Source organism: Rosa chinensis, chromosome 7, assembly GCF_002994745.2.
Source record: "Rosa chinensis cultivar Old Blush chromosome 7, RchiOBHm-V2, whole genome shotgun sequence".
Lineage (NCBI taxonomy): Eukaryota > Viridiplantae > Streptophyta > Magnoliopsida > Rosales > Rosaceae > Rosa > Rosa chinensis.
The window spans coordinates 69,246,705-69,271,567 of record NC_037094.1 but is presented as its reverse complement, the minus strand read 5'-3'; the positions used below and the strand labels follow the sequence as shown (position 1 = coordinate 69,271,567).

Below are 24,863 nucleotides of genomic sequence, written 5' to 3'. Positions count from 1 at the left end.
ATCAATAGCAAATAATGTTATTGGCGATCAAATACAAATTTGTACAGTGGTGTTCACCTGGTCAATTACTGACCAAAGAATTTATGCTCAAAAACCCTTAGATTTACATCCAAGGGTGGAAAACAAAACACCTCAACTTAATAATAATTCTCTCTGTCATTGGATTTACATCCAAGGGTTGTTGAGCATTATTTTCTTGGTCAATAACTGACCAGGTGAACATTTTTGCAAATCAGTAATTTTTACTAACATCCCAAACGAAACAAACATATCAAATGAAATGTGATTGAAAAATATCTTAAAATATTTTAAAACAAAAAAGCAAACAGAAAAGTACCCAAACAAAATATCATTTTTTTGTCAACAATAATTATTATATGTAGGTCAATAATAAAGAATCTCAAACTCAGTCAGGCATAAAATCATGAAGGTATAAGGAGCTCTCGAGATGACTCCCTCTTTAGGTGTTTGAGACAATTACTCTACCTATTAGCAAGAAAATCAACATGTAGAACAAATCGATTCAAAAAGAAAACTTTATACTTCAGATTCTTACAATTGATCATTGGGTTCTTTAAAAAATTGAGAAGTTTTCCTCTTTATCACACTAATTTGTAGTAACATTGGTGACCTAGCTCACCATCATATCTTGACCTCCAATCCTAATCTTCTAGCAGAAACCACAATAGATGAGCAATCTCTCTCTCTCTCTCTAACACACCCCCCCCCCCCCCCCCCCCCCCAAAAAAAAAAAAAATCAATCATATGAAGGCCAGAGGAAAATCAGAAATTGTTGTCATTCTAAATAGCAATTATAGGGGAAATCTTAACCCTATTTCTCATCTAACACTAACTTGTCAATCGAATAACATATTCATTAGTCATGTTATATGATTACATCCACTTTCCACCATCAAGTCATCACGATTGTTTCATGCTTTTCTTTATTGAATGCCCAGTCTTCCGCTTATGACGGCTATAATTTGACACAAACTGGAAGGTCTGCCCACATCTTGGCTAAGCACAGACATAGGGATAGGTACCTGTGTGTACCCTAATGTGCTCAGTCTGAGCCCATTCCCACTTGAATGTCATCTTGCATCCCTTCCAGGGGCACCAAAGGGGGTAGTCATCCTCGTGAACTCGACAATGATGCAACAAATACTTGTGCGAGAAGAATTTCTTTCCACACCCCTTGACTAGACATAAGTTTTTCTTGTGGAGATTAAGCTCTTGTTTCGTGCCAAAACTCATGGTGCAACCCTCAATGTCACACAAGAATTATGCTTCCTCTTTACCTCACAATTGAAGCATTTTTGTGCCTCCATAGCTGAAGCATTCTTTATCTTCACAGCTAAAGTAGTGTTTACCTTTATCCTACCAGTTCGTTTCTGCTATCTTGCCTTTTTACTTCCAATTTCTGGATGCTCTTATACCTTTTCCTACCGGTTTCTGGCTGCTCTTTTGGAGGTTTTTCCTAAGTCGCGTGCTAGGCCCACCTTCTGGTTCCTCAACATTTACATCAATTGTGTTTTGTTCAGATTGATTATTTTGGATCCTGGGAGTCTTTTGCTGGGTTTCTTGTAGAGGGCGGTGACATTGGTGACCTAACTCACCACCATATCTTGACCTCTGATCCTAATCTTCCAATAGAAACCATAATAGATGAGAAATCTATCTCTCTCTCTCTCTCTCTCTCTCTCTCTCTCTCTCTCTCTCTCTCACAAAGCAAAGAACTTACCTATATCAAAAGTCCTTCAGTCCTTCAATTAACCACAACAAGTGGTCAAGTTGATAAGGGTTTCTAAGTGTGGAACTCTCACACTCGGGTTTGAATCTGGCCGACGCTGATTGGAGTTAAATCTCAATCTATTCTTGGTGGCGAAGGGCGAAGGGGAAGAAAGCATTATGATATGACCTCGGCACGGATTAGTCTCTGGGCTTAGAAAGTCTTTGAGGATATTGTGTGATCTCGATAAAAAAATTTTTTTATTCAATTGACTTGTTTTAATATTGATTCATGATTACATGATCCAGGCATTTAGACTGAAGTCAGTTTATGAGTAAATGGCCAATTGATTTGCTTGCAAGTAATAGAAGAGTAAATATGAATGACTTGGGATTATGAAAATGAAACAACCATAACCAAATAGAAAAAACCACAAGAGACTTGATCCACCTCCATGGTAGACTGGCAGTGCAACGAAACGAACCGGAACCAAAGAAAACCATCACAAGGTGCAGATCTAAGCTACCTCGATGGCAGTGCTAATTGAAAATAGAAGTGGTTCATTTTCTTTTCAAATTTAAAGGGGCAAAATTGAGACTGACGTAGTTTAGAAAACTGAGGAGTAATTAGTATAATTGAATACGTAATACCTATAAAGGAGTAATTAGTAGACCAATGATAACTCGAGTAAAAGTAATTACATGATCAATTTCACAATCACAATCAAATTCACAATCCAAGCCCGTCAGCTTGTGGGGGTGTGTTTCACGATCCCTTAGGTGGTTTTTTAGGGAGTTTTTGTCAGTCACTTGGCTGAAATTCTTCCTTTTATTCTGAACTTTATGATGTTATATTGGCTATCGAAATTGCCTTTGCTATAGGGTGGTTCTATTTATGGTTGGAAAGTGACTATTAGCGTGGTAGCTTGCTTCTCTTCTAGGTCTTTTTCTCCTCCATGGGATTTAAGAGTTCGTTCGCGCAATTGTTTCTCAATGTAGTCATATTTTTAGAGAAGGTAATGTTGTAGCTGACAAGATGGCAAATCTGGGAATTCCAAGTGCAACGTTTACTTGGTATGATAATCCTCCTACTGAGCTCCATAGGTTTCTACAAGCTGATTATTTGAGCTTTTTAAATTGCCATTTTTCATAGTGGGAGGGTTAACCCTTATTTTTATGGGTGGAAAAAGCAAAAAAAGATAAGGAGTGCCTCTTTTTCTTGTCTTTTAGTACTATGTTTGTTTTGGAAGCGGTCTTGACCTAGTCCCCCGCTTCTCAAGGATCTTTTGTACTTCCAAGTCCTTGGGAATTATCATACGTACTTTCCAATTTTGTGTTTTCTCTTGGCAAGGTTTGGTCTAGCCCTCCTTGCTATGTGTCTTTTTTTTTCTTGATTATAATAAATTCGGGTAAGAGCGGTGAGTTAGCTCTTACATCACTTCCTTAAAAAATAAAAAAAAATACTAACATGACTACTATTAGATATTAAGGTGCAGCAATGAGGCACCTAGCTAGGTTGAAACCTCTTCCCATTAAAGAAAAAACATGACTACTAGACTTTTACATAACATATTACATGAAACCTAGGATAATAAGACCCATATCAAAAATAGCATCAAATTATTAAATCAGGGTTTGACTTTATTTCTTTTGTCAAATATTCCAGGTCCATAAGTAGACATGAAAATTTTTCCGAGGAGAGGAAACAATAACCATACAAATGATATGGCTGGAACACTAGCAAACAAAATACTTGGTATAACAATCCATGCTTCTCCGTCAAGCACAATGACAAGTGCACAAGAAAATGCAATCATCATGGTGGCAATAGAGAAAAAAAGTGTGAACAGGCCAATCATCATCTTTGTGGGCAAAGATTTGAGGAAATCATCTTTTGCATAACGTGAAGTGAGTACTCCCAGGAATGTAATCACTGAAGTTGTGGAAGAAACAAGTGATATAGTATCTGAAATTATAAGAACCTTGAACAACTTTCTATATAGTACCAAGGGAAGGCCTGTGTTGTCATTATTTCCCCCAGGAACTGTGAAAGCTACAGCAAACGTCATTGTAACAATAAGAGCACCTACAACTGTACAAGAAGTTGCTGTTCCTTTCGTCGAATTTTCTGCAACCTCTATCAATTTCTTGTGATTCTTGGTAAATAGTTCATGTGCTGTTATACTGTCTGAACGATTTCGAGATTCATGATAGTCGAGAGGTATAACACTTTCCACCTCCTACATTAAATTGAATAAAGACTTAAACATATGAATGTAAATAAAAATGGTATTAGGTATAGTGCGCCTTTTGTCAAACTCAATTTCAACTCTAGCATTCAGTTCAAACCGGGATTAGGCTTCGAGAGGCTTTTGGAGATGCTTTATGGAACCAGGTCAGGTCTTGATCCAGTTACAAAATTTAATATGGTTTTTGACCTCTATGCATCTTCCGGCTTTGGATTTATAATTTCTGACAACTTCTAATTGACTAAGGATCCAATTTAGTAAGACTAAGAAAATTAGGCTCAATCACTATTAGAAGTAGATCAAATGGTGCAAAACAAAACAACTCAACCTAAGAATAAATATTTCCGCTATTAGATTTATATCTAAAGATGGTTGAACATAATTTTTTTGGTCACTATTGACTATGTGAACATTATTGCTCATTCAAATAACACGTCTTCTTTCATGATAATAAAAAAGATTCTTTCATAATAGTAAAAGAAATTCTTTTAGGTGGAGGGATTATTGATTTCCTGAGGAGGTCATTAGATTGGTTTATATGGGATTGTTTAGTCATCTGAATTATTGCAGATGTTAATTTTCAGTTGTATTTCATCCAGCTATATATGTTTTATCTCCTATTGTTTTCTTTATTATTATGCAACTTTGTTGTTTTCCACTAAAAAATATTCCATGGAGAGTAAATTAGTTTTCCCGCACTTCAATTGGGTGCACATTTTCGTCACAATCACAGTGATAAACACATGGTTATTTTTTGTTTTTCCTACGAAATAATTGCTGGAACATTACTTTCATAAAAATGTAAATTCGAAAAGTAAATGTAAATATGTGTGTGTAGGTGTATAATGAGAGACTTGATCTTACCTTAAACCATTGTAGTTCTCTTTGCATTTGCAAACTTGCATCTTGAATATCATCAAATTGTGGAAGTGAGGATAAATTCGCGGCAAAATGTAGCATACTGCCAGAGTTCAAAAACCAAGCTGCAATCTCATGTCGCTTTTCTTCTTCAAGCCCATATATAAGACTATAAACCTCTTTTTGACGATTTTCGATGGCAAAATGAAATATGTTCCTCCCCTTTTCATCTTCAATGTCCAAGATTAGTTTTGGATTTGCTTTACACAGTTCAGTAACAAACTCATGATGCCCTTGTTCTATAGCTTTGAAGATTGATTTTTGCACCATGTCAAGTTGATCCGGTGTGAGATTATCAATTCTTGTCGCTTCACCCATGCAATGTAGAAATTGAAAGATCCACTTATGTGTCGATTTCATTTCATATATACAATGGATTCCTAGGTCGACATTGAAAACAAATTTAAACTTTGTTATTTTCTTTAAAATATTACATTTAAAAAATAGATTAAAAATAAAAATAAGGGGTGTGGATGTAGCATACCGCAAAATATATAGAGGCTCTTAGCAAATCTTCTATATAAACTCATAACTGCATTGCATTGCATTGCAAATTCAGATATGTTGGACCAAGCTCTTAAAAGTAATATGTCAATTATAATTATGACTGAGTGTGTTCGTGTTTGCTGTAACAACATATAATTTAAGACAGAATAGGGAAAAATATTAAACTTGATTTACTTCATTAATGAACTACTTGCATGAACCAATTTTAATTTATCAAAACAAAATAAAACAAACAAATAGTATATATATGTTTGTTTACGATTTTGAAGGGATGGATGGTAGAACAAGGTAAGAGATCTTGGTGCTGCAGAGAAAATTATATTGCAGATTGAAGATCTCTCATCAATATGTATTATGATCTTATGTACATGTACAACGTACCTGAGGAAATGAAATCCCTTTTATTGCTATGACCTTCTGTTGATTCGGCAACATTTATAGATATATCATGAATGTTAACATGATCAACTTCTCGTATGTATATACCTATTGCATAAAAAAGAAAAAGAACATAGATGCACAATGAAAATTGAATCATAAATTTGAAATAAGAATCTTTGATGTACTCTATATTTCAAAGAATCAACATTACAATACAGTTGGTAATTGTATCAATTTGTGGATAACCACTTCTATTTATTTTATATTATAAATTGAGATTAAAATATACACAAACTACATTCTTTTAATCTTAAGCATTATTATTTGGGTGACCAAATAAACATAACTGTAAGTGTATATATATATATATATATATATATATATATATGAGGTTGTCTCCGATTTGGGAACGACCTCGTTGCAGTGTTTGGAGTATAATTGATCAAGATTTGGGATTTGGTGGAAGGTTGAAGCTCTGGGGGTGAAATTGATGCAGAAGAAGAGGAGGGGGAGGGGAGTGAATTGGGATTATGAGTTTGTAAAGGAGTGGTTGGGGAAATTGGAAGAGCGCTAACCCTAGCTTTGGGCAAGGGAAGTGAAGAAGATGATGGGGAATTGGTCTCCATCGCTCTGCCAGCAATGAAGGAGAGAGCTAGGAGACGAAGCCCAGGATTTTGAAGAAGCTCTTAGCTCTTGAAAAATATGAGTGAGAGGGAGAGAGAGAGAGACTATGAAGATACCAAACTACCCTTTGAAAAATGTATAATGACATAAAGTTAACAGTCTTATTGACGGCATGTACGAAATGTGTGTTGGGTTTGTTAGTCCAGATTGCTAATTTTTGGAACTTAAGGAAGCTTAATTATCAGTGGCAAAAACTTCATGCACTGTTTGTAAAAAATTTCCCTATCAAAATATGACATATGTTTTTAAAAAACAACCATTCATATTTTAGATTGTAAGGAATCGAATAAGTACTTCACTCCAAACATATCAATCTAGTTAAGATATGTGTGTGGAACCATGTCACAGAAGAAGTTACTTGGGAACTTGCTTAAATGAAGAATGCATATCCACTTCTATTACAAGGTATGTCATATTCAGAAGATTAATTCCTTTAAGGGGAAATCAGGTAAAACTCCAAATTTTACTAGGATTTATTAGTCCAAATGACTTGAAATCTTGTGGACTATTGACTTGTAGATGTGTCTATTGAATCTTGAAAATGTGCTCATTGCTGAGTTTTCTAACAGCTTTCGATAACTGAGATTAGTGACCTAGAAAATAGCTAAATTGAAAAAATAAAAGTTGTTAAAAGTTTCTTAGTAGGTATTTTGAATTTTATGCTATTTCTTTGATGTATTTCATCAATTATTAATATTTATATATTCACTAGGTCCTAAAGAATACTACAAAAATTATTATTATATGCATTTAGCGAGGTTATTATTTTAGTACAATGGCTCAAGTTGGGACAGGAGAAATTTGTTATTAATTTATCGAACATTCATTTAACAAGGTTTCACTATATTAAATTCAGTTCATTAGTTTAGAAATAAAAAATAAAAAAATTGGTCAACTAGTTTTAAGTTCATGGTGAAGTTTTAATTAATTATAAAATCGGTATATGTTTAGAAAGTCTTTGAGAATTTGTGACTTACCACTTGTGGCTGCTGTTGAAGAAGACCTCATCTCTTCATATTGTAATTTGTAGTTCTCTACTTTTACGTGCAAAAGATATTCGAATTTAGTGAATTTACAGATTATAAATATTTTTATTCGTTATCAGCATATATATTTTCTTCACTTGGTGTTTTTTTTTTTTTTTTTTGAAATAAGTGCTTCATTGGATTAGATGACCAGTTAAAAAGACAGAGACTACAAATACTTACAGATAGAAATAGGCAGGGCAACAACCAAAATTCATATCTAAGCATTGCAACTCATGACAAGGCAAATTGAGCTCAATTTTTATAGAGAACCTATAAATAAAGATTAACTCCGTGTCTTCTAGGGAAAAATCATCAACTAGCCCTCCATCCGCCTCACGTAATTGTGGTACGAAACATAATGCTACTTCCCAGCAAACAAATAGGAGCCAAGTTCTCATCCATAAGCCACTTTCACCGGTCCAACTCCAGATAATTACTAATTCCACTGGAATCATGATCTAAATTAAACTGGTATTTTAGAGACCATAAAAGGCCCAACACCACACAAGTAGGTCAAATTCTCAGGCCAGGCCAGCCTAAAGTACTAATTAATGGATGAGCGTGTCAAGACACCCTCCCACTTGGCCCAATTCTAAGGAGAACAAGACCTACTCTCATGGGCCCAAAAGCACCCAAATGGCCCAGGCCCAAATCCTGATGCCAAACCTAACCCAGAAGATCATCATCTTGTGCTCGCAGCACCGTCGTCAAGTCCAGAGGACGCCCACCCCAGCCTGCCATTCCCACCACCACCGGAATGCAGCCGAGCACCAATCAGCTAACCATAACACCGATACCCAATCACCAGATTAAACCGATCTCCTCCACTCGCAAATCCAACTCAACTCCGATCAACAGCCTCGTTGAATCAAAATCAGAAACCGACCTTAAAACTCTCTCCCTACACCAGAACCAACGACTCTTCTCGACACGTTTTCTCCAAGGAAATTCGATCACCATTTCTCACATTGATCGACAACGATCACAACTCGAGATCGCAGACTCGACGAATCAATGTCAGCTTCCTCAACCCCTCTCCTCACACCAAGAGCAACACCCAGAGAATCAACCTCGCCTGGCCTAAACTGGCATCTAATTTGGACGATCAGGCACTGCCGATTTGCACAAAACCCGAAAGCTAGGGTTCAACTCGTTCTCACTTGTTGTATTATGAATTAATGATTTTTTTTTCTTTCTTTAGGATTTTGGGGAATCTACTACTACTCGGAATGTTGAATATAATTTTGTTTGATCGAATAATATTTTTTATTTTACAAATATAAGATAATGATTGTTTTACCCACTATCATCTGGTCTAACAACATTATTCTTTGCTTTGTAAGTAGAGGTCTTGAGTTCGATTCATAAATGAGTAATTGTTATGTACTCCTAACTGTTAATAAAATGAATATTAATTACTTAATATTAAGACAAAAGAAAATGAAGTGTTTTGTACTCACAATCATAAAGCCACCTTTGCCAGCATGTGAGTCGTGTTCCACTTAAGAATGCAAAATGCATACGAGCCAATTTCAACATAGGACTAGTTTTATCAGGCGGTTTAGTGATAGTGAATGCCAAATTTGGGCAACGTTGAAGCAAGTCCCATGCCAAATCTAAAGTAGAGTGAAAGCAAAAGAATTGCACAACAATTAGCATGTATCATATAATATAATCATATATCATCATCGTCGTCGTCATCATCATCATCATCTATACTATATTTAAGAGAATACATTTTGTCAACCAAAACTACCTTTCTTAACATATGTACCCTTTTTATATTAAAATACATTTGATATCAATTTATTCAGAGAATGCAATTAAGTCAAATAAAAAGTAACAAAATAGGGAAGTGAAATCCATACTCCACATTTTACAATCCACATTCTATGTTTCATTTTTAGTTATCTTAAGTTTTGTCCTTTTGTAGTGTGGATTGTAAACATGTGATGTTAACATACTATAAAAGGAAACATGAAGTTTGGATTGTAAATTGGGGAGTGTGAATTTCACTCCCCACAAAATAAACCCAAACCTCAGACTCCCATGTTTTTCTCCACATACTCTTTTTAACCCTACACACAGTGTGCTCCATCTACAATATACTAGACACTATACTCGATCATTTAGTTAATTATTATAAAGATGTTGGGGAAGTGTCTTTTTATTTATTTTTATTTTTTTTAAGAATAATATTGGAGAAGTCATGCTTTATTTTTAAATTAAAAAAATTATCGTTGAAAGAAAGTGGGTGAAAAATATGGGTCCTAATTATTATTTATATATTGACTTTGCTAATTACTATTATATCCCTATTTTATTAAACTTTTTTAATTGAAAATGATGTTATGAGAAGTTTTAGACAAAGTGGGGAAACAAAGCCACCTCTCTTAATAATTCTATAGATTAAGCAAACTACCTAGAAAACAGTTAATATATACCCTTTCTTAATTTAATACTAGAAGGAAAACACGCACTATATGTGTGCCTTTTATTTTAAAATCTTATTATACCCTTTCTTAATTTAATACTAGAAGAAAAACACGCACTGTGTGTGCCTTTTATTTTAAAAATTAAAATAAAAAAATAATGTGTAGAAAACATAGAGTGAAGGGTTAGAGGGAGAGTGAGAGATCTTAGGGAGAAATAATCTAAAATATAAATTTTTTTTTATTAAAAAGTAATTCAAAATAACTTATGTCTAAAGGTGTAGTAATTCAACTGACAAAGGGAGTTCTCTTTATTATAACTAGCATTCCTCCACACATGCTCTGCATGTGCAAGTAAATTTTTTTTTTCTTCAGAAAATAAAAAAGAAAAGATAATGGAAGAAAACGGTTATTGCAGAGAGAAGTTAGTGGGAGAGAAAAGTGGGTTGTGGGATTTATTTTGTTTATTTTTATTAAGAAAAATATAATTTGTAATTGTCGTAATAACCCTTGTGATTTAATTAATTCTCAAAGTATTTTAATCTCTTAAGGTCATTTCTATCCAAATTTTTGATTTTGGCTAACAAAACCTCTTCTCTTAATAATAGTATAGATATGATAAATTAAAAAAAAAAAAAACATGAATATACAAAGGTGCATTCACTTGCAGATTTTTTTATTTATTATTTAATTGCATTTTTATATTTTGCCAACTTTGAATCGGAAGCAAAAAAAAATATTTTAACAATTAGTTTAAAATGAATTTGCAGATATATAGAATAAGAAATAATTTAAACGTGTGTAAGCGAGTGAAAAAGTTAATCATATATTAAGCAACTAGTCTTTCCAGATGGTTAAAATTCTATTCATTCAAGTCTTACTTATAAAAAGTGAAAGTAGTCTTACCAATCGTTTTGCTAGAATTGAGACAAAAGCAAATAAGATCACTGCCATTGGGTCCCTCGAGCACTTCAAGTGGAGTGACAGAATACATATAGCGAGCCGACTTCCATTTACTAGAACGACAAGCTCTGACAACTGGAATCTCATCATCGGGAGCGGAGGGTATGCCAAGTACTTTAACATTCTTTTCAGCCATGTATTTAGCCATTTCGCAAACGTCTCCATCCTTGAAACATAAAATAGCAATACTTAAAGCTGTATAACCTTCACCGTCTTTTTGTTCCAAAGCCTCTGGTCTCATCAATGCCATCAACTCTTTAGCAAAATGCATATGCCTATTGTTGACCGTTTGGTGAAGAGCATTGGAACCGTTTTTGTTTTTTATTTCCAAACCTTCTTGTCTCATCGATTGCACCAACTCCTTCGCAATATCCACATGCCCTTGTAAGATTGCAATGTTAAGAGCTGTGTCTCCATCAGCGTCTTTTATTTCTAAACCTTCTTTTCTCATTACTGGCACCAACTCTTTCACAATATCTACATATCCCTTCAATGCTGCTCGGTGAAGAGCATCGGAACCCTCTTTGTTTTTTATTTCCAAACCTTCTTGTCTCATCGATTGCACCAACTCCTTCGCAATATCCACATGCCTTTGTAAGATTGCAATGTTAAGAGCTGTGTCTCCATCAGCGTCTTTTATTTCTAAACCTTCTTTTCTCATTACTGGCACCAACTCTTTCACAACATCCCCATACCCCTGCAGTATTGCTAGGTGAAGAGCTGTGGACCCTTCAGCGTTTTGTATCTCCAAAAGGCTGCCAAGTGTTCTCTCACACTGTTCAACCATGTATTTGGCCCTTTCCGTGAGGAATTCTTCACTGACCCCTAAAGTTATATCAGAACCAAATGTTGTGAAATCTTCAGCGGTTTTCAATTCTAAATCTTCTTGTCTCATTTTCAACAACAACACCAATCCTTTGATAACATCCAAATGCCCTTCCCGGGCTGCTAGGTGAAGAGCAGTGTCTCGGTAGTCGTCTCTTGGATCTACTGTTGTTATTGCACTGCATGGATTATCTAGTTCTCTAAGACACTCATTTGCCTTATCCCAATCACCATTTTGCACATAGGTGGTAAACGGTATATAACGCTCAAAGTCGTCGTCGCCAATATTATTCTCACCTGCAGATGAATTAAATTTGTATTAGTTTGTCATATACTCAATTTAATATAATTGCTTGTCCTACAGACAATTCAAAGTTGTTTTGTTTTACCCTGAATTATACTAAATCATTTATCCAGCATATCTTTTTCTGTTTGTAATTTACTTGACATATGGATCAAGAAAAATTAATGTAATAACAAGAGAAAACAAAAATCGGTTGAAGACTGCAAATGATCAATCGAGTCTTTAATTTGAAAAGATGAGATTACCTTTTTCTTTTGTAACTAACTCTTTGACCATAGGCACGTTCCCCTTATTGACTGCTAGGTGAAGAGCTGTGTAACCAGCATCGTTTTTTATTTTCAAGTCTTCTTGTCTCATCAACAACACCAACTCTTTCACAACATCGGCCTGCCCTTCTTGGACTGCTATATGAAGAGCCGTGTCACCATCCTTGTCTTTTACATCTCCCATCAACGGCACCGGCAACTCTTTCACAACATGCACATGCCCCATCCCTGCTGCTACGTGAAGAGCTGTGTGACCTTGTGCGGTTTTTGTTTTCAAATCTTCTTGTGTCATCAAATGCACCAACTCTTTCACGATATGTGCATGCCCTTCCTTGGCTGCTACATGAAGAGCTATTTCTCCGCCATATCTGTATACTGTTTTTACTACTGATACACTACGGACATCAACTTCTCCAAGACACTTCTTTGCCTTATCCCAATCACCACTGCTCAATGATTCTATGAACGATTCATAGTGCACTAAGTGGTCGGCATTGTTCTCATCATATCCTGCAGGGCAATTGTTTTGCAAAAGTTGTTATCTTCATTAATTTTTATCACTTTCCTCCATCCCAATTTTTTTCTAACTAGCTAGTTTTATCACAATTCTATCCATTTTTATTAGCAGTAGACAACAGATAAGTTTATTAATAAAAGATGATGAGTACTGCAAGAAGCAAAACGGCACATAATTCGATATTGAGAATTAAGAACAAATTATTACTAATGAAAATGTATTGTAGTTGACCAAGAGCATACCTTGCACAGGTTTGCACTCTCGTTCCAAAGCCTCCCAGGCGCCTTTTGCCATCTTAATTTCACTTATGAAAGAGAACAGCTCCCTCCCGCATGAATTTTGGATTGCATACAAAGCCTTTGCATTCTTTTTGGTCCAAGCCTTATATTCGGCTTGATCATCTTCGAGTTTTGGCGGGATTGCTTCAACAACCTCCCAGAGATCTTCAGCCAACAAATAAGTTTCTAACCGCGAACTCCAATGTTTATAGTTATCGCGGTTAAGAACTTCCAAAATAAGTGCATTAGAGCCAACTTGAATACTTTCCATGCTAGCTATCAATCTGAAAATTTATCCGACCAAGAGGTTAATCGAACCTATGTCGAGCGTACGTGAAAACAAGAAAAGTAGAATTAAGAAAGTAATTTGAATGAATTCAATTGTACTCACTTCAAAAATGCTGCTGCTCCTAGATGCCAATATGTGCACAGGACCGTAGGCATTGGGTGAAACTTCATATATATATACTGTGAAGTAAAATAATTAACAACTCGGCAATTAAAAAAATAATTTCCTAAAAAAAAAAAAATTAAAAGGAAAGGCTTGTTGCTGTTCATTGAGTATGAGCCTATGAGGTCGTCCAAAAAGAGTAGAAACAAAAATTTAATAGATGGAGCCTGAAATTGTGTCAGACTGTAATGATCAACATGTGATGCGCCAATGATCAACCGAGTTGTTATTGTGTTGTTAAATACTAAAACTATTTTAGTTCGGTGGCTTTAGAGTTATTAATTGATCAGATTCTACTTGGCTTTAGAGTTATTAATTGATCAGATTCTACTTGGCTCATGGAGTGACAGCAATTTGATATAATAAAAAATAACGTAAAAATTAGATTTATCAAGAGAAAGACCACGTTTCACTCAAATTGTTTTAATTGACTTGATTATCAGATTTAAAAAAATTGACTTGATCGATAATCGTAATATAACTGCTTGATAGGCGTGCAGTAGCTAACATGCAAATAACTGGATTTATATGCAGGGGAGTGATAGAGACTAAACTTGTAGAAACAAAAATTTCCAAAATTAGATTGACCCTGAAATTGTGCAATGTTAACTGATTCGTTAAGATTTTTGGTCGCTGGCTTTTGAATTATTAATTGATCGGACAACTCCTTTCATCTGCAATACAGCTAGTTGCATTAATCCCTTATATAATCTTTTTATTTTTAATTTCCTTTCGTCAGAAGCTGATCCCACAAGCAAAGGAATTCATAAAGTCAATGGATCTAATTTTTTTGAAAAGGTCAATGGATCTATTTTGATTATCAAATTATAGTATGACTTGACTTATAAATTAGAGAGAAAGTAAAATAAAAAGAGAATAGCTGGGAGGAAGTAGAAGTGTACTCATTCAATCTTATTAGCCTCCTTTATATAGAGGTAGGGTTTACATCAAAGTACATAATTCATGAGTATTTACGTGGACAGTCACATAGATTTATTTTTAGCTATTTCGCTCATAAATATAAAGAGCCAGATGAGACTCTTTATAATTTAAAACATTCATTTTGAGTTATTTTATGTAATTTATAAATATATTTAAACTATTTAATCTTCATTTAAATAATAATATAAATTTAAAATTAGTTAAAATAGAGAGTATTGATACAGACGTATTTCTAAAATGGCTAGCCAAAATAACTTTTTAACTACTTTGATTAAAATTTGATTAAAAAATGAGTAACATTACTAAAGATGTTTAGTCTTCTATCAGATTCCTGTATTTTCATTAGCTTGCCGCCCTTTTATTTACGCCGAGTTGATTGCATGGTTGAATGTTTTGAATGTTTGATTGCTTAGTTGAAAGTATCAAAGACTTAAAATTGGGCCTTCAGAATGGTCCCAAAAAAAGTCCTACAAAGCAGGTGAAAATTTAATAATCTATAATGAAATGGGCCTTGAAAATGGGCCAAAAAGTCTGAAATGGCCGAATTCGAAACCGAACCGGGCAGACCCAAATTTTCGACCCAACCGAAAGTTCAGCGTGCAGTTCTCCGATGGAGGTTTCTGAAGCCCCTTCCTTCCGGCCAAGAGATCGCCGGCCCGACGCCCTCGGAAACTTCCTAGTCCTCCCCGACGAGCTTATCTGTGCCTTCTTGATTCTCTCTGTGGATTTTGAATTTTCGGATATAAAATTTGAAATGTTTGCTGGTGAGATTTTGTTTGTGGATTTTGATTATAGTTTTGTGTATAGAATATCGAATTCTTATCTGTGTTTATATGCATTTGTATGTCTCGGATTTTATGATTCAGTTTTCGTAGTTATGGTTTTCATTTGATAGCAGAAGTTGTGCATTTCGTGCAGGGAGAATGTGTCGTATGAACGCGACGAGGCTTGCAGAAAGCCACTGAGTTTTGATGGTAAGGATGTTATGCCTTTCGAATAGCATCCTCATTGTGGTGGATCATTTTGTTTATGATGCTGAAAACTTTCTTTTGAGGTTTTCCCTGGCTCATTGCCTATCGACTTGGTGCAGGATTTGACTCTTTGTTCTTGTACAGAAGATTATACTGGTGTCATACCACATTAGATGGCTTTTCTTTTGACAGTGAGAATGTGGAAAGAAAGGACAAAATCAGAGTGGAAGAGTTTTCTTGTGACTATGATGGGAAGAAACCGGTATAGTGACAATGATTCATATTTTTAGTTCATAATACAGATTGAGTTAAAACAGTGGTCGTCAAATTTCTATTTTCACTCTTCAATTATGTTTGGGCACATCGTTCTATTCAAAAATGATTTTACATTTGTGAAAGAAGAATGCTCTTATATGATACACCATCTAGGACATGTATCATGATCTAGTACACGTTTTTTTTTTTTTTTTCCTCCTCTCCGGTCAAAACATACTACACTGTGTTGAGAACCTAGAAAGTGACAGTATATCAAAGGGAAAACCAGTTTGTTTTGCACTTGAGAAAATTTACTATTTCAGTTCCTACCCCACTCAACCAACACCTTACCAGACCATATTTCTCTGATTGCTAATTCCGCTACACCAGTGATACCACCACCCTCTCTATCACCACAAATTAATATTCTGGTCACAAGGGCATCAGCATTACGGCATTTCCTCAGCTGAAATTGTAGTACACAATGCTCTATAGGGCCGTTTCTTTTTTTTTATGGAAACTCCCATTGTTTTTCTGGTGACTCAGTTATTTTTCTGGTAAGATGTGTTGTGGTAACTCAAAAGATTTTCGCTGCAGATTGAACCAAATGTTCAGATTTTAATTGCAGGCATCAATTCTGTTAGAAAAGGGGGAGATTGAACCTTTGACCTTTTTTGCCAAACTGTTTCCTTAATAGATTGGCCTTGTACTTTAGAAAATTTTAATCACTAAAAATGTGCTAGTACCTACAGACTGGTGGGTTATGTTGTTCACATAGACTGTTGCTGATAACTTCATCAGGTTTTGCTCACTGGATTAGCTGATGCATGGCCTACAAGGCGTACATGGACACTTGACCACTTATTGCAGAATTATGGAGACACAGCTTTCAAGATTTCTCAAAGGAGCTCACTGGATTAGCTGATGCATGGGCTGCAAGGCGTACATGGACACTTGACCACTTATTGCAGAATTATGGAGATACAGCTTTCAAGATTTCTCAAAGCAGCTCACGTAAAATCTCAATGACATTCAAGGATTATGTTTCATATATGAAAGTTCAGCATGATGAGGATCCGTTTTATATCTTTGATTACAAGATACTCACTTGGTCCCTATGTGTGGTTGAGAAGTTGTTAATTTTCATGTTATTTCCCTTTCTTCTTTTGATGTGTGAAGTGACTTCTCTCTTAAACAGTTTGGAGAGGTTGAACCTGGTTTGTTGAAAGATAACTGTGTACCTTATCTATTTCAAGAGGACCTTTTTGATGTTTTGGACAAAGATGAGCGACCTCCATTTAGATGGCTCATTATTGGTCCCCTGAGGTCTGGTGCTTCTTGGCATGTTGATCCAGCTCTGACTAGTGCCTGGAATACACTTCTATGTGGTCATAAAAGGTAAAACCTACTTCCTCTTTTTCTCTCTTCTTAGAAAACTCATGCATTTGTGATCTTGATAGTGTTAATGTATTTTGCCGTGCTTGCATGTAGTTAAGGACTTCGGTTTGGTTTAAATCTTGCACGCTTTGAAAATACTATATTCTTCAGCATTTTTGTCGTAAAGGCTCCGGCAGTGCTGTTGCTAACTTGCACACTTGCTGGACATATTTGCTCCTTTGTAAGAAAGGTGAATGATTGGGTTTACTTTGGTTTGTTGAGTTTTTCTTTATTCCGTTCATCTCCTCAGTCCCCCCTTCCACACACAAAGAGGAGAAACCCTTCATCATTTGGAATGTTGATCTGTTGCATGCTTATACATTCTCCTCTATCTGTATGGTCTGTGGATGATTTGGTCATGATCTTATGCTATTCATTTTTTTATTTTTTATTTGATGAAAATCATTTTTCTCCTTTTCTCCTTTTCTCCTTTTTTATTAAAGTATCGGACATCCAAGAGCTAATCAGCTATTCTGTTTGTTTAGGTGGACCTTGTATCTTCCAGGAAGAGTACCTATAGGTGTCACAGTACATGTAAACGAAGAAGACGGTGATGTCAATATTGAAACTCCAACTTCGTTGCCGGTATTTATTTTAGATACCCTAGTTAGTTGTCTGCAACTTCTCGTAATATCTGTTGCTTTGCTGTTTATAAAGTTATCTTTTGTGTATTTATTTATTTGTGTCTTCAGTGGTGGCTAGATTTTTATCCACTTCTTGCTGATGAAGAGAAGCCCATAGAGTGCACCCAAATGCCGGGGGAGACGATTTTCGTTCCTAGTGTCCTAAATCTTGAACCATCTATTGCTGTTACCCAGAACTTTGTAAATTCTAAGAACTTTGAATTTGTGTGCTTGGATATGGCACCTAAATATTGTCATAAGGGAGTTTGCCGTGCTGGACTACTTGCAGATGATGAAGGCAGTATTGAGGATTCCACAAATCATATACTCTATGGCAAAGATGATTATAATTCCTCAGATATGACTAGGAAAGTAAAAAGAGTTAGAACTCTCAAACCTGGAGAATATCCAAGTAATGAAAGAACTCGTAATGGTGCTCAGCGTTTTTCTTATGATGTAATTTCTTAGCCATGTATCTGGATGAAGATAGAGATCATTACAACTCTCCTTGGAGCTCAGGCAATTGCATAGGGCAACAAGAAATAAGAGAATGGTTATTCAAGCTTTGGGTTGGAAAACCAGGAATGAAACACTCAATCTGGAAGGTGTTTTTCTTATTACCCTATTCTTTAGCTTTCCAAATTGGCTGATATACGCACATGCACAGACAAACGTTTTTTTTTTTTTTTGGTCAAATAGAACTTTCATTAGATGAAGCACATATTACAAAAGTAATACAGAGAAAATAGGAGTCCTAGGCTCAAGAACCCAATAGACAATCCATACCTAAAACTAAAACCGAAGCCCAAAAGCCCAAAATTCCAAAAGAAACCTAGACCTAACACCAAACTCTTCACTTCAACGCAGAGGCTGGCCGCCATGGTGATACTGCAACCAACTGAACCCGACAGAATCTTGACATCCAGAGGCCAAGTAAACTCTCCACCATCATTCTCCACACCTAAATTGCAAGCACAGGAAGAACAACAAGAACAAAACAAAGAACTTAGTAAAGGTAGTCGTGGAGGTGGAGACCACCATGCATCACAACACCACTGGTCCGGCGATGTCCACAATCTTCGGTGGTTTGCCGGTACTGCTGCAATCTTCATGTGTGGAGTTAAGTGAACAAGTCTCTGTCGAGACACCCAGGGTTGAATGTGAAGATGAGGTTGTGGAAAAAGAGAAAATTCGGATGAAGATGAGAGGGTGAGGTGTTTGAGATGGAGGAGAATGTGAGATTTGATAGTAGATCTGGAAATTTGATGAACAATTGGGCAAGAACAAGGAAAGATAGAAAGATAAAGAGACATAAATAGATCTAAAACTGAGACCAAGCTCAGGAAACTCACCACAAAAGGGTGGAGACGCACCACAGAGGGTGGAGAAACCGGAGACTTGCCAAACTAGAAAAAAAACGGCAGAGGAGAGACTGGAATGCTTTACCTTTTGACAGAGATCGACCTCCCCCCAACTCTTAGGCCTTCAATCTAGATCCCAAGGGATTTAGATTTGGGCAAAGAGAAGGGGGAGGGGTTTTTTTCCAGATCTACTTTCTCTCTCTACAGTTTAGAGAGAGAGGGTCTCGACTTGTCGAAGAGCGATTGTTTACGTCATATGCACAGACAAACGTTACAATGAAGATATTGGCAACGATATAATATATATATATATATATATATGCGGACGTCCGTACCGAAAATTCGGTACGGATTTTCTGTTTTCGACCATTTTCAGGCCACATTTTTACATTTTAACCGTTCAGTTTTTAGGTCCTAGTGTATAGATCATCTCTACAAAATTTCAGCCAATTTGGTGATCGTTAAGGCATCCAAAACTGCATTTTACACGAACGGAACAAATCTGTCTAACCGGAACCGTTCGTATTTATAATGGTAAATTGCAGTTTTGGATACCTTAAAAATCACCAAATTGGCTGAAATTTTACAGATGTGATCTATACACTAGGACCTAAAAACTGAACGGTTAAGATGTAAAAATGTGGCCGGAAAGTGGTCGAAAACAGGAAATCCGTACCGTCCGCTCGGTACGGACGTCCGCACCTGAGACAGACTGTATATGTGTGTGTGTGTGTGTGTGTGTGTGTGTATATATATATATATAATGCTCATTTTTATCTGTCTACAAATACAACAGTTGTATTACTTTGATTTTCATTTCTCTATGAAGTGCTTGACGAGTGTCTGGAACATTAAGATTTTTACACTTAAGGGCTGTTCTCTGTGACATTAAACAATCAAACAACAATCTTTCCAGAAGACAAAATTACTCTTTTCTTTGTTCAGTCATGTCTAAACTGGTAGGCTTTTTGTCCAAAGATGTAAATCTACCTTTGAGAGGTTTCCCTCTACATTAGTGACTACCACTTTTACTTTCGTGCTTACAACTAATAACCTTATTCATGTCTAGAAAACACGGGTTGTTCCCTCCTATGCGCAAGTTATTTTCTTTTGGTTTGTGAAAAGCTGAAGCTCTGGTTTCATTTCCTATACGTTTCACTTGTAATTCAATTATTTGTTCTTGTGAATGTCAGGGAGCACGTCTTGCACTAAATGCGAGCAAATGGTCAGAATCCATGGCAGAAGTTTGTGCCTTCCACAAATTGCCTTCTCAAACATAAGTTTGTTACTCATGTCATATAATTGCAACAATTTAAATACTCATGTGCACAGATATCTCCATACTTGCACTTATTACTCCTTCTAATATATGAACTTCTATAAAAAAGGAAAACAATGGCTAGCCATGATAAACTAGTTTTTTTTTTTTTTAGTGTAAAGAAGGTTCCCCTATATTGCTATTAAATGTTAATTTACATCTTGAATTCGTGGTTTCAACAATTTTTAGGAAGACCAATGCCGGAAAAGTCTAGAGTAGTTTCTTACATAATGTATTTATGATGAGATCATTAACCATCGAGTCTGTTGGATCAAAGCTGTGGGTGGAGGGGACTATGGGCATATTGGTTAACAGTAGGCCCCATAGCAAATTAATGTTGGACTGAGCCACCACAGAACTAAATGTATTTAGTATTCTAGACATTTTCACTTTGCCCATTGAAAGTTACTTTAACGAGTGAGGGGTTAGGAGATTTAATTGATGACGTTGAGGCAGAAAATAGTATTCTGTTGGTATCCATCTTGTTATTTTGTTTATTCATTATAGTCAAAGAAATTGTAAGTTCAGATGTTAAGTAATGTAACAACAAATGCCATGAGTATTGAGGCACAGAATCATGCCACAGATGTTCCTATCTGCCTATGCATTCTTGTAAGGTTATCTGATGTGTCTTTTTCCAACAGGTTTATCTCATGAGCAACTTGAGATCCCTCTAATATCTCAGTGCGCATTTGCAGCTTGAGTTCTATAGTCTCCTAGGCAAAGTCAACTCCCCTCTGAAAAATCACATACCTGACGTTTTGGCAAGTGGGATCATTTATCTTGCAAATGGAACCTATAAAATTGTACCTTGGGATGGCAAAAGAGTTCCTGATGTGATTGCTAAGTGCAATTTTATTCCGGAGAAGGTCAAAGGAGATGTTTCTCCTTTTGGTGTATGGAGGAAGAAACAATTTGAATACAGAAAAGCTGGGGTCTCAACAAACGAATCCATCCGTTCAGCTGAATATACAAGGATATGGCCATATCTCATAACAAAACGATGCAAAGGAAAAATATATGCAGAGTTGTAAGTGCTATAGTTTAAGTTCTTTCTCTTAGTTTCAATCCTCTTTTTTTTTATTTTTTTTTCTGTCTTCTGTTTTAGATATGTCATATGAAGCATTAGCACAAATTGGTCATGGTTTTTATTGAACTTTGCAGAAGAGATACTTTGTCACAGGAAGATGAACTGAACTTAGCTTCCTTCCTGGGAGAGCAGCTCCGTTACCTCCATCTCTTGCCCCATCCACCTCTTGATATCTCTATTTTCTCAGATATTGAACAGGAATCAGATTTTCCCTTTACCAACGGTGGTATGGAAGCTGTTCCCTATAAATCAAACATTCCTGCTGAATGGGATATATTCATTAGAACTCTATCCAAAAAGAAGAAGAATGTCTCAAGTCGCTTGATTAAATGGTATCTCTCTCTCCCTTTTACGAGAAGGTTTTGTCTGTTACTTTTTCAGAACGTGTTTAAGTTGTAGCAAGTGTTGGCTATTAACTATAATTACCTTCTTCCACCTTGTAGGGGAGATCCAATTCCTAGCCCACTCATAGAGAAAGTTGGCAAATACATCCCAGATGATTTTGCCGAGTTTCTGTACATGTTTAAGCTGGGCCTATTCCACATTCCACCTTCAATGAACATGTGAAGATGGGTTTCTGTCAAGGTCAGGATGTAAATTGTGTAAGCAAATTTGGTAAAAGTTGTTCGTGGATACACTGATATCATGGATGACAACATTCACATGGAACTATGTGGTTTGGCAACGCCAAAAACACTTGCCTGGAAAAGAATGGTTCCTTGAATGTTGATGGTGACCGTGCATAGAGGAAACATGGTGCCCTAGCCACATTCTTGACTTCAGTAATCTTTCTATAGGTTGGTGCTTATTTATCATTTTGTGGTTACCTTTCAATAAACTACGATATTCGATTTCTATTATTACATATAAGTTTTTAATTCTTCGTTGCAATATGGGGATCTGGACCCTCTCATCATGCACTTTTTCCATGCGTCTATGACCTTGATATAGAGTACACACATAAACTCTGTATCAGGTGCGAAAAGTGTGATGTTTAAAGCAAGGCGAATTGTATAAAAAGCAAACGTTTAAAGCTTGAGTTAGGCCACAAATGAACAGCAAAACACCTCCACTAAATAGCGATTATACAACTGAAAGTCGCCAGAAATACAATTGGGATGTCTCTGATCTATTGCTCTCTATTGGCTTTCTATATCTTGATGACTCAAATGATTTATTTTCAGGTGATTCCATCTATGATTTGTCAAATTTGTTACCCTTATACTTACAATATTCAGAGGTGATTGCTACCTCTTTAAGCAATTTCTAGATAGTTATAAACTTCCTCATGAGTATATTGAGGGTGGCGACAAGTTTGGACGACTTTCCTACCATGCCATGTAAGTAATGATTTCCTCTGTGTACTTGCTTATGCTGTTTTGTCAATTTATATCTTCTCAATACATCAGTTAATGATCTTATTTATCAAGGAAAATTTGGCTCTATGGTCTGAATTATCTACGTCCTATATCAACCATGAGAAAAATATGGTATGCATCAGATTGAGGTGTGCAGTACCTTAGATGTACAGCTAGGTGACAATGAGAATGAGAATGACAGGATTCTTGTGATTTTATATATTTAAAAATTTCCAGAGTGCAAACCAATACTTGATGCATTTAAACTGATGTGCCTTGACATCGTTAAGATTCTTGAGCAAGTATATCTTTTGTTTGAAAAGGATGCATACATTCTGAATATAAGTAGTCAAATGTTCTGATTCTCTGTTGTTTGTCTTTTGATGTAATCTGTGACTCTGTTATGGTCGAGATTACGTTGATGTTTATATTTTACCCATTTTGTTGGTAACTATTGCCCAAACAATGACAGTGGTCGAATTTGTTCTGGATCATATGTGTAGGTGCTACTGTATTCTACATGAAGAGAATGTCTTGGGAGCAGTTTTTAGTCTCTGGGACGAACTCAAGATGGCAAAATCATGGGAAGAAGTTGAACAGGTCGTATGGGGCGAGCTAATCCACGTCTCTCTTTGTTGGAGCCAAAAACTCCCTCAACATTGTAATACTTTTAAGAGCAGATATTTATAAATGTGCTAGTTTCTTTCTCATTTATTTTCCCTAGTTATTTATTTATTTTTTCTACCTTGTTAATTCTAATTCATTGCTATATCTTACGGCAATCTCAAGATAATACAATCACAATGTTAAGGCAGCATTTGTTGTGAGCATCATTGAAAACTGAGGCTATTTAAGAGGCACATGTAACGTAAAGTGTAAGCATATTTAGAAAATCAGGGTAGAGATTAATGAAAGGGCATAACAAATTAGCCAACATCAAAAGTTCACTGGCCTCACTGTTCAAAATTTAGAAAACAAAAATTCTTGTAGGTACAGGGTGCTGGAGAGGGTCAGTAGCCTGACATCACAAGTTTCTCAACTTTTTTGGTCACACCCGGTCCATGTAATGGGCCTGTAGAACTCTAAACGCTCTACAGACTTGATTCACGGTCTTCTTCTCAACATTGGTACAAGACTCGCCTTGTGGCACAACTCAACTCATTAACAAACTCAACTCGTGGATGAGTTGCACATTAAGCTCTAAAGTTATCCATACTACGAAGTCTCAAGAGATGTACAGTAATTACAATGACTCGAGACTTGTTGAGCTAGGAATGTACAATATATTTCACTAGTACTCTTATGACGGCAAGAAAATTAAACTTCCGAAACTAGCCAATGAATAGGATAAAAGATATGAATTTGTTGAGGATGGAAAATCTCACATTTAAATAAAGAATCATTTACCAATAAGGTTATTAGTCTCAGTTAAAAATTCATGCGGTGAATATGCAAATTGAAGTCTCGTGCTGAAAGATTAACGCTAGCGACACTAACAATCAACTCTGACAGAGTAACAGGTATTCCAATTTTGTCTAAAAAATAAGATAAATTACGTAATTGCCACCACTTGTTTTTTTGCCTCTCTCTCTCTCTCTCTCACACACACACACACACACATTTTTGCATGTACAAGACCACAAAATGCTCCTCACTTCACCTGGTAATATTGATAGTCCCTGTAAGCATTTTTTTTTTATTTTATAAAAATGTGAAATACAACAGTTGAGACCTACTTTGATTCAAAACTAAGAGTGAAGGGTCCAAGGGACAGGCAAACAGCTTTCTATCATAGTTGCAAGGGTTCCAAACCTTAACTACTTAAGTAGCAAAGGCTGTTTTCGGTTGGTTTCATAAGGGGGTTGTTCACCACAAGCTATCGATGTTGTCTTAGGTTGAACGGCAATAAGATAAATCAACGTACGTATAATATGGAATCGACTTGATGATCTGATTTGTAAGTACAAGAATTTGTAT

At 35.9% G+C, this 24,863-nt stretch overlaps 1 protein-coding gene, 1 long non-coding RNA gene and 1 pseudogene across 2 annotated transcripts; 2 read left to right on the top strand and 1 right to left on the bottom strand.

Moving 5' to 3' along the window:
• Positions 1 to 3,356: 3,356 nt before the first annotated feature.
• LOC112176715 lies at positions 3,357 to 13,509 on the bottom strand. Its single transcript, XM_024314774.2, has 9 exons — positions 13,472 to 13,509; positions 13,045 to 13,364; positions 12,265 to 12,795; positions 10,834 to 12,012; positions 8,956 to 9,111; positions 5,784 to 5,888; positions 5,380 to 5,427; positions 4,842 to 5,275; positions 3,357 to 3,968 (listed from the first exon to the last, which is right to left on the bottom strand). The coding sequence occupies exons 2-9, from the start codon at positions 13,349 to 13,351 to the stop codon at positions 3,357 to 3,359; spliced, it is 3,372 nt and encodes a 1,123-aa protein (XP_024170542.1). The 5' UTR covers positions 13,352 to 13,364; positions 13,472 to 13,509.
• Positions 13,510 to 15,187: 1,678 nt separating this feature from the next.
• LOC121048919 lies at positions 15,188 to 16,637 on the top strand. The gene is made up of 4 exons (XR_005804037.1): positions 15,188 to 15,237; positions 15,392 to 15,447; positions 15,564 to 15,706; positions 16,501 to 16,637. It is a non-coding gene; the product is annotated as an uncharacterized LOC121048919 (long non-coding RNA).
• Positions 16,638 to 16,646: 9 nt separating this feature from the next.
• LOC112178485 lies at positions 16,647 to 23,684 on the top strand (annotated as a pseudogene).
• The last annotated feature ends 1,179 nt before the right edge of the window (positions 23,685 to 24,863 follow it).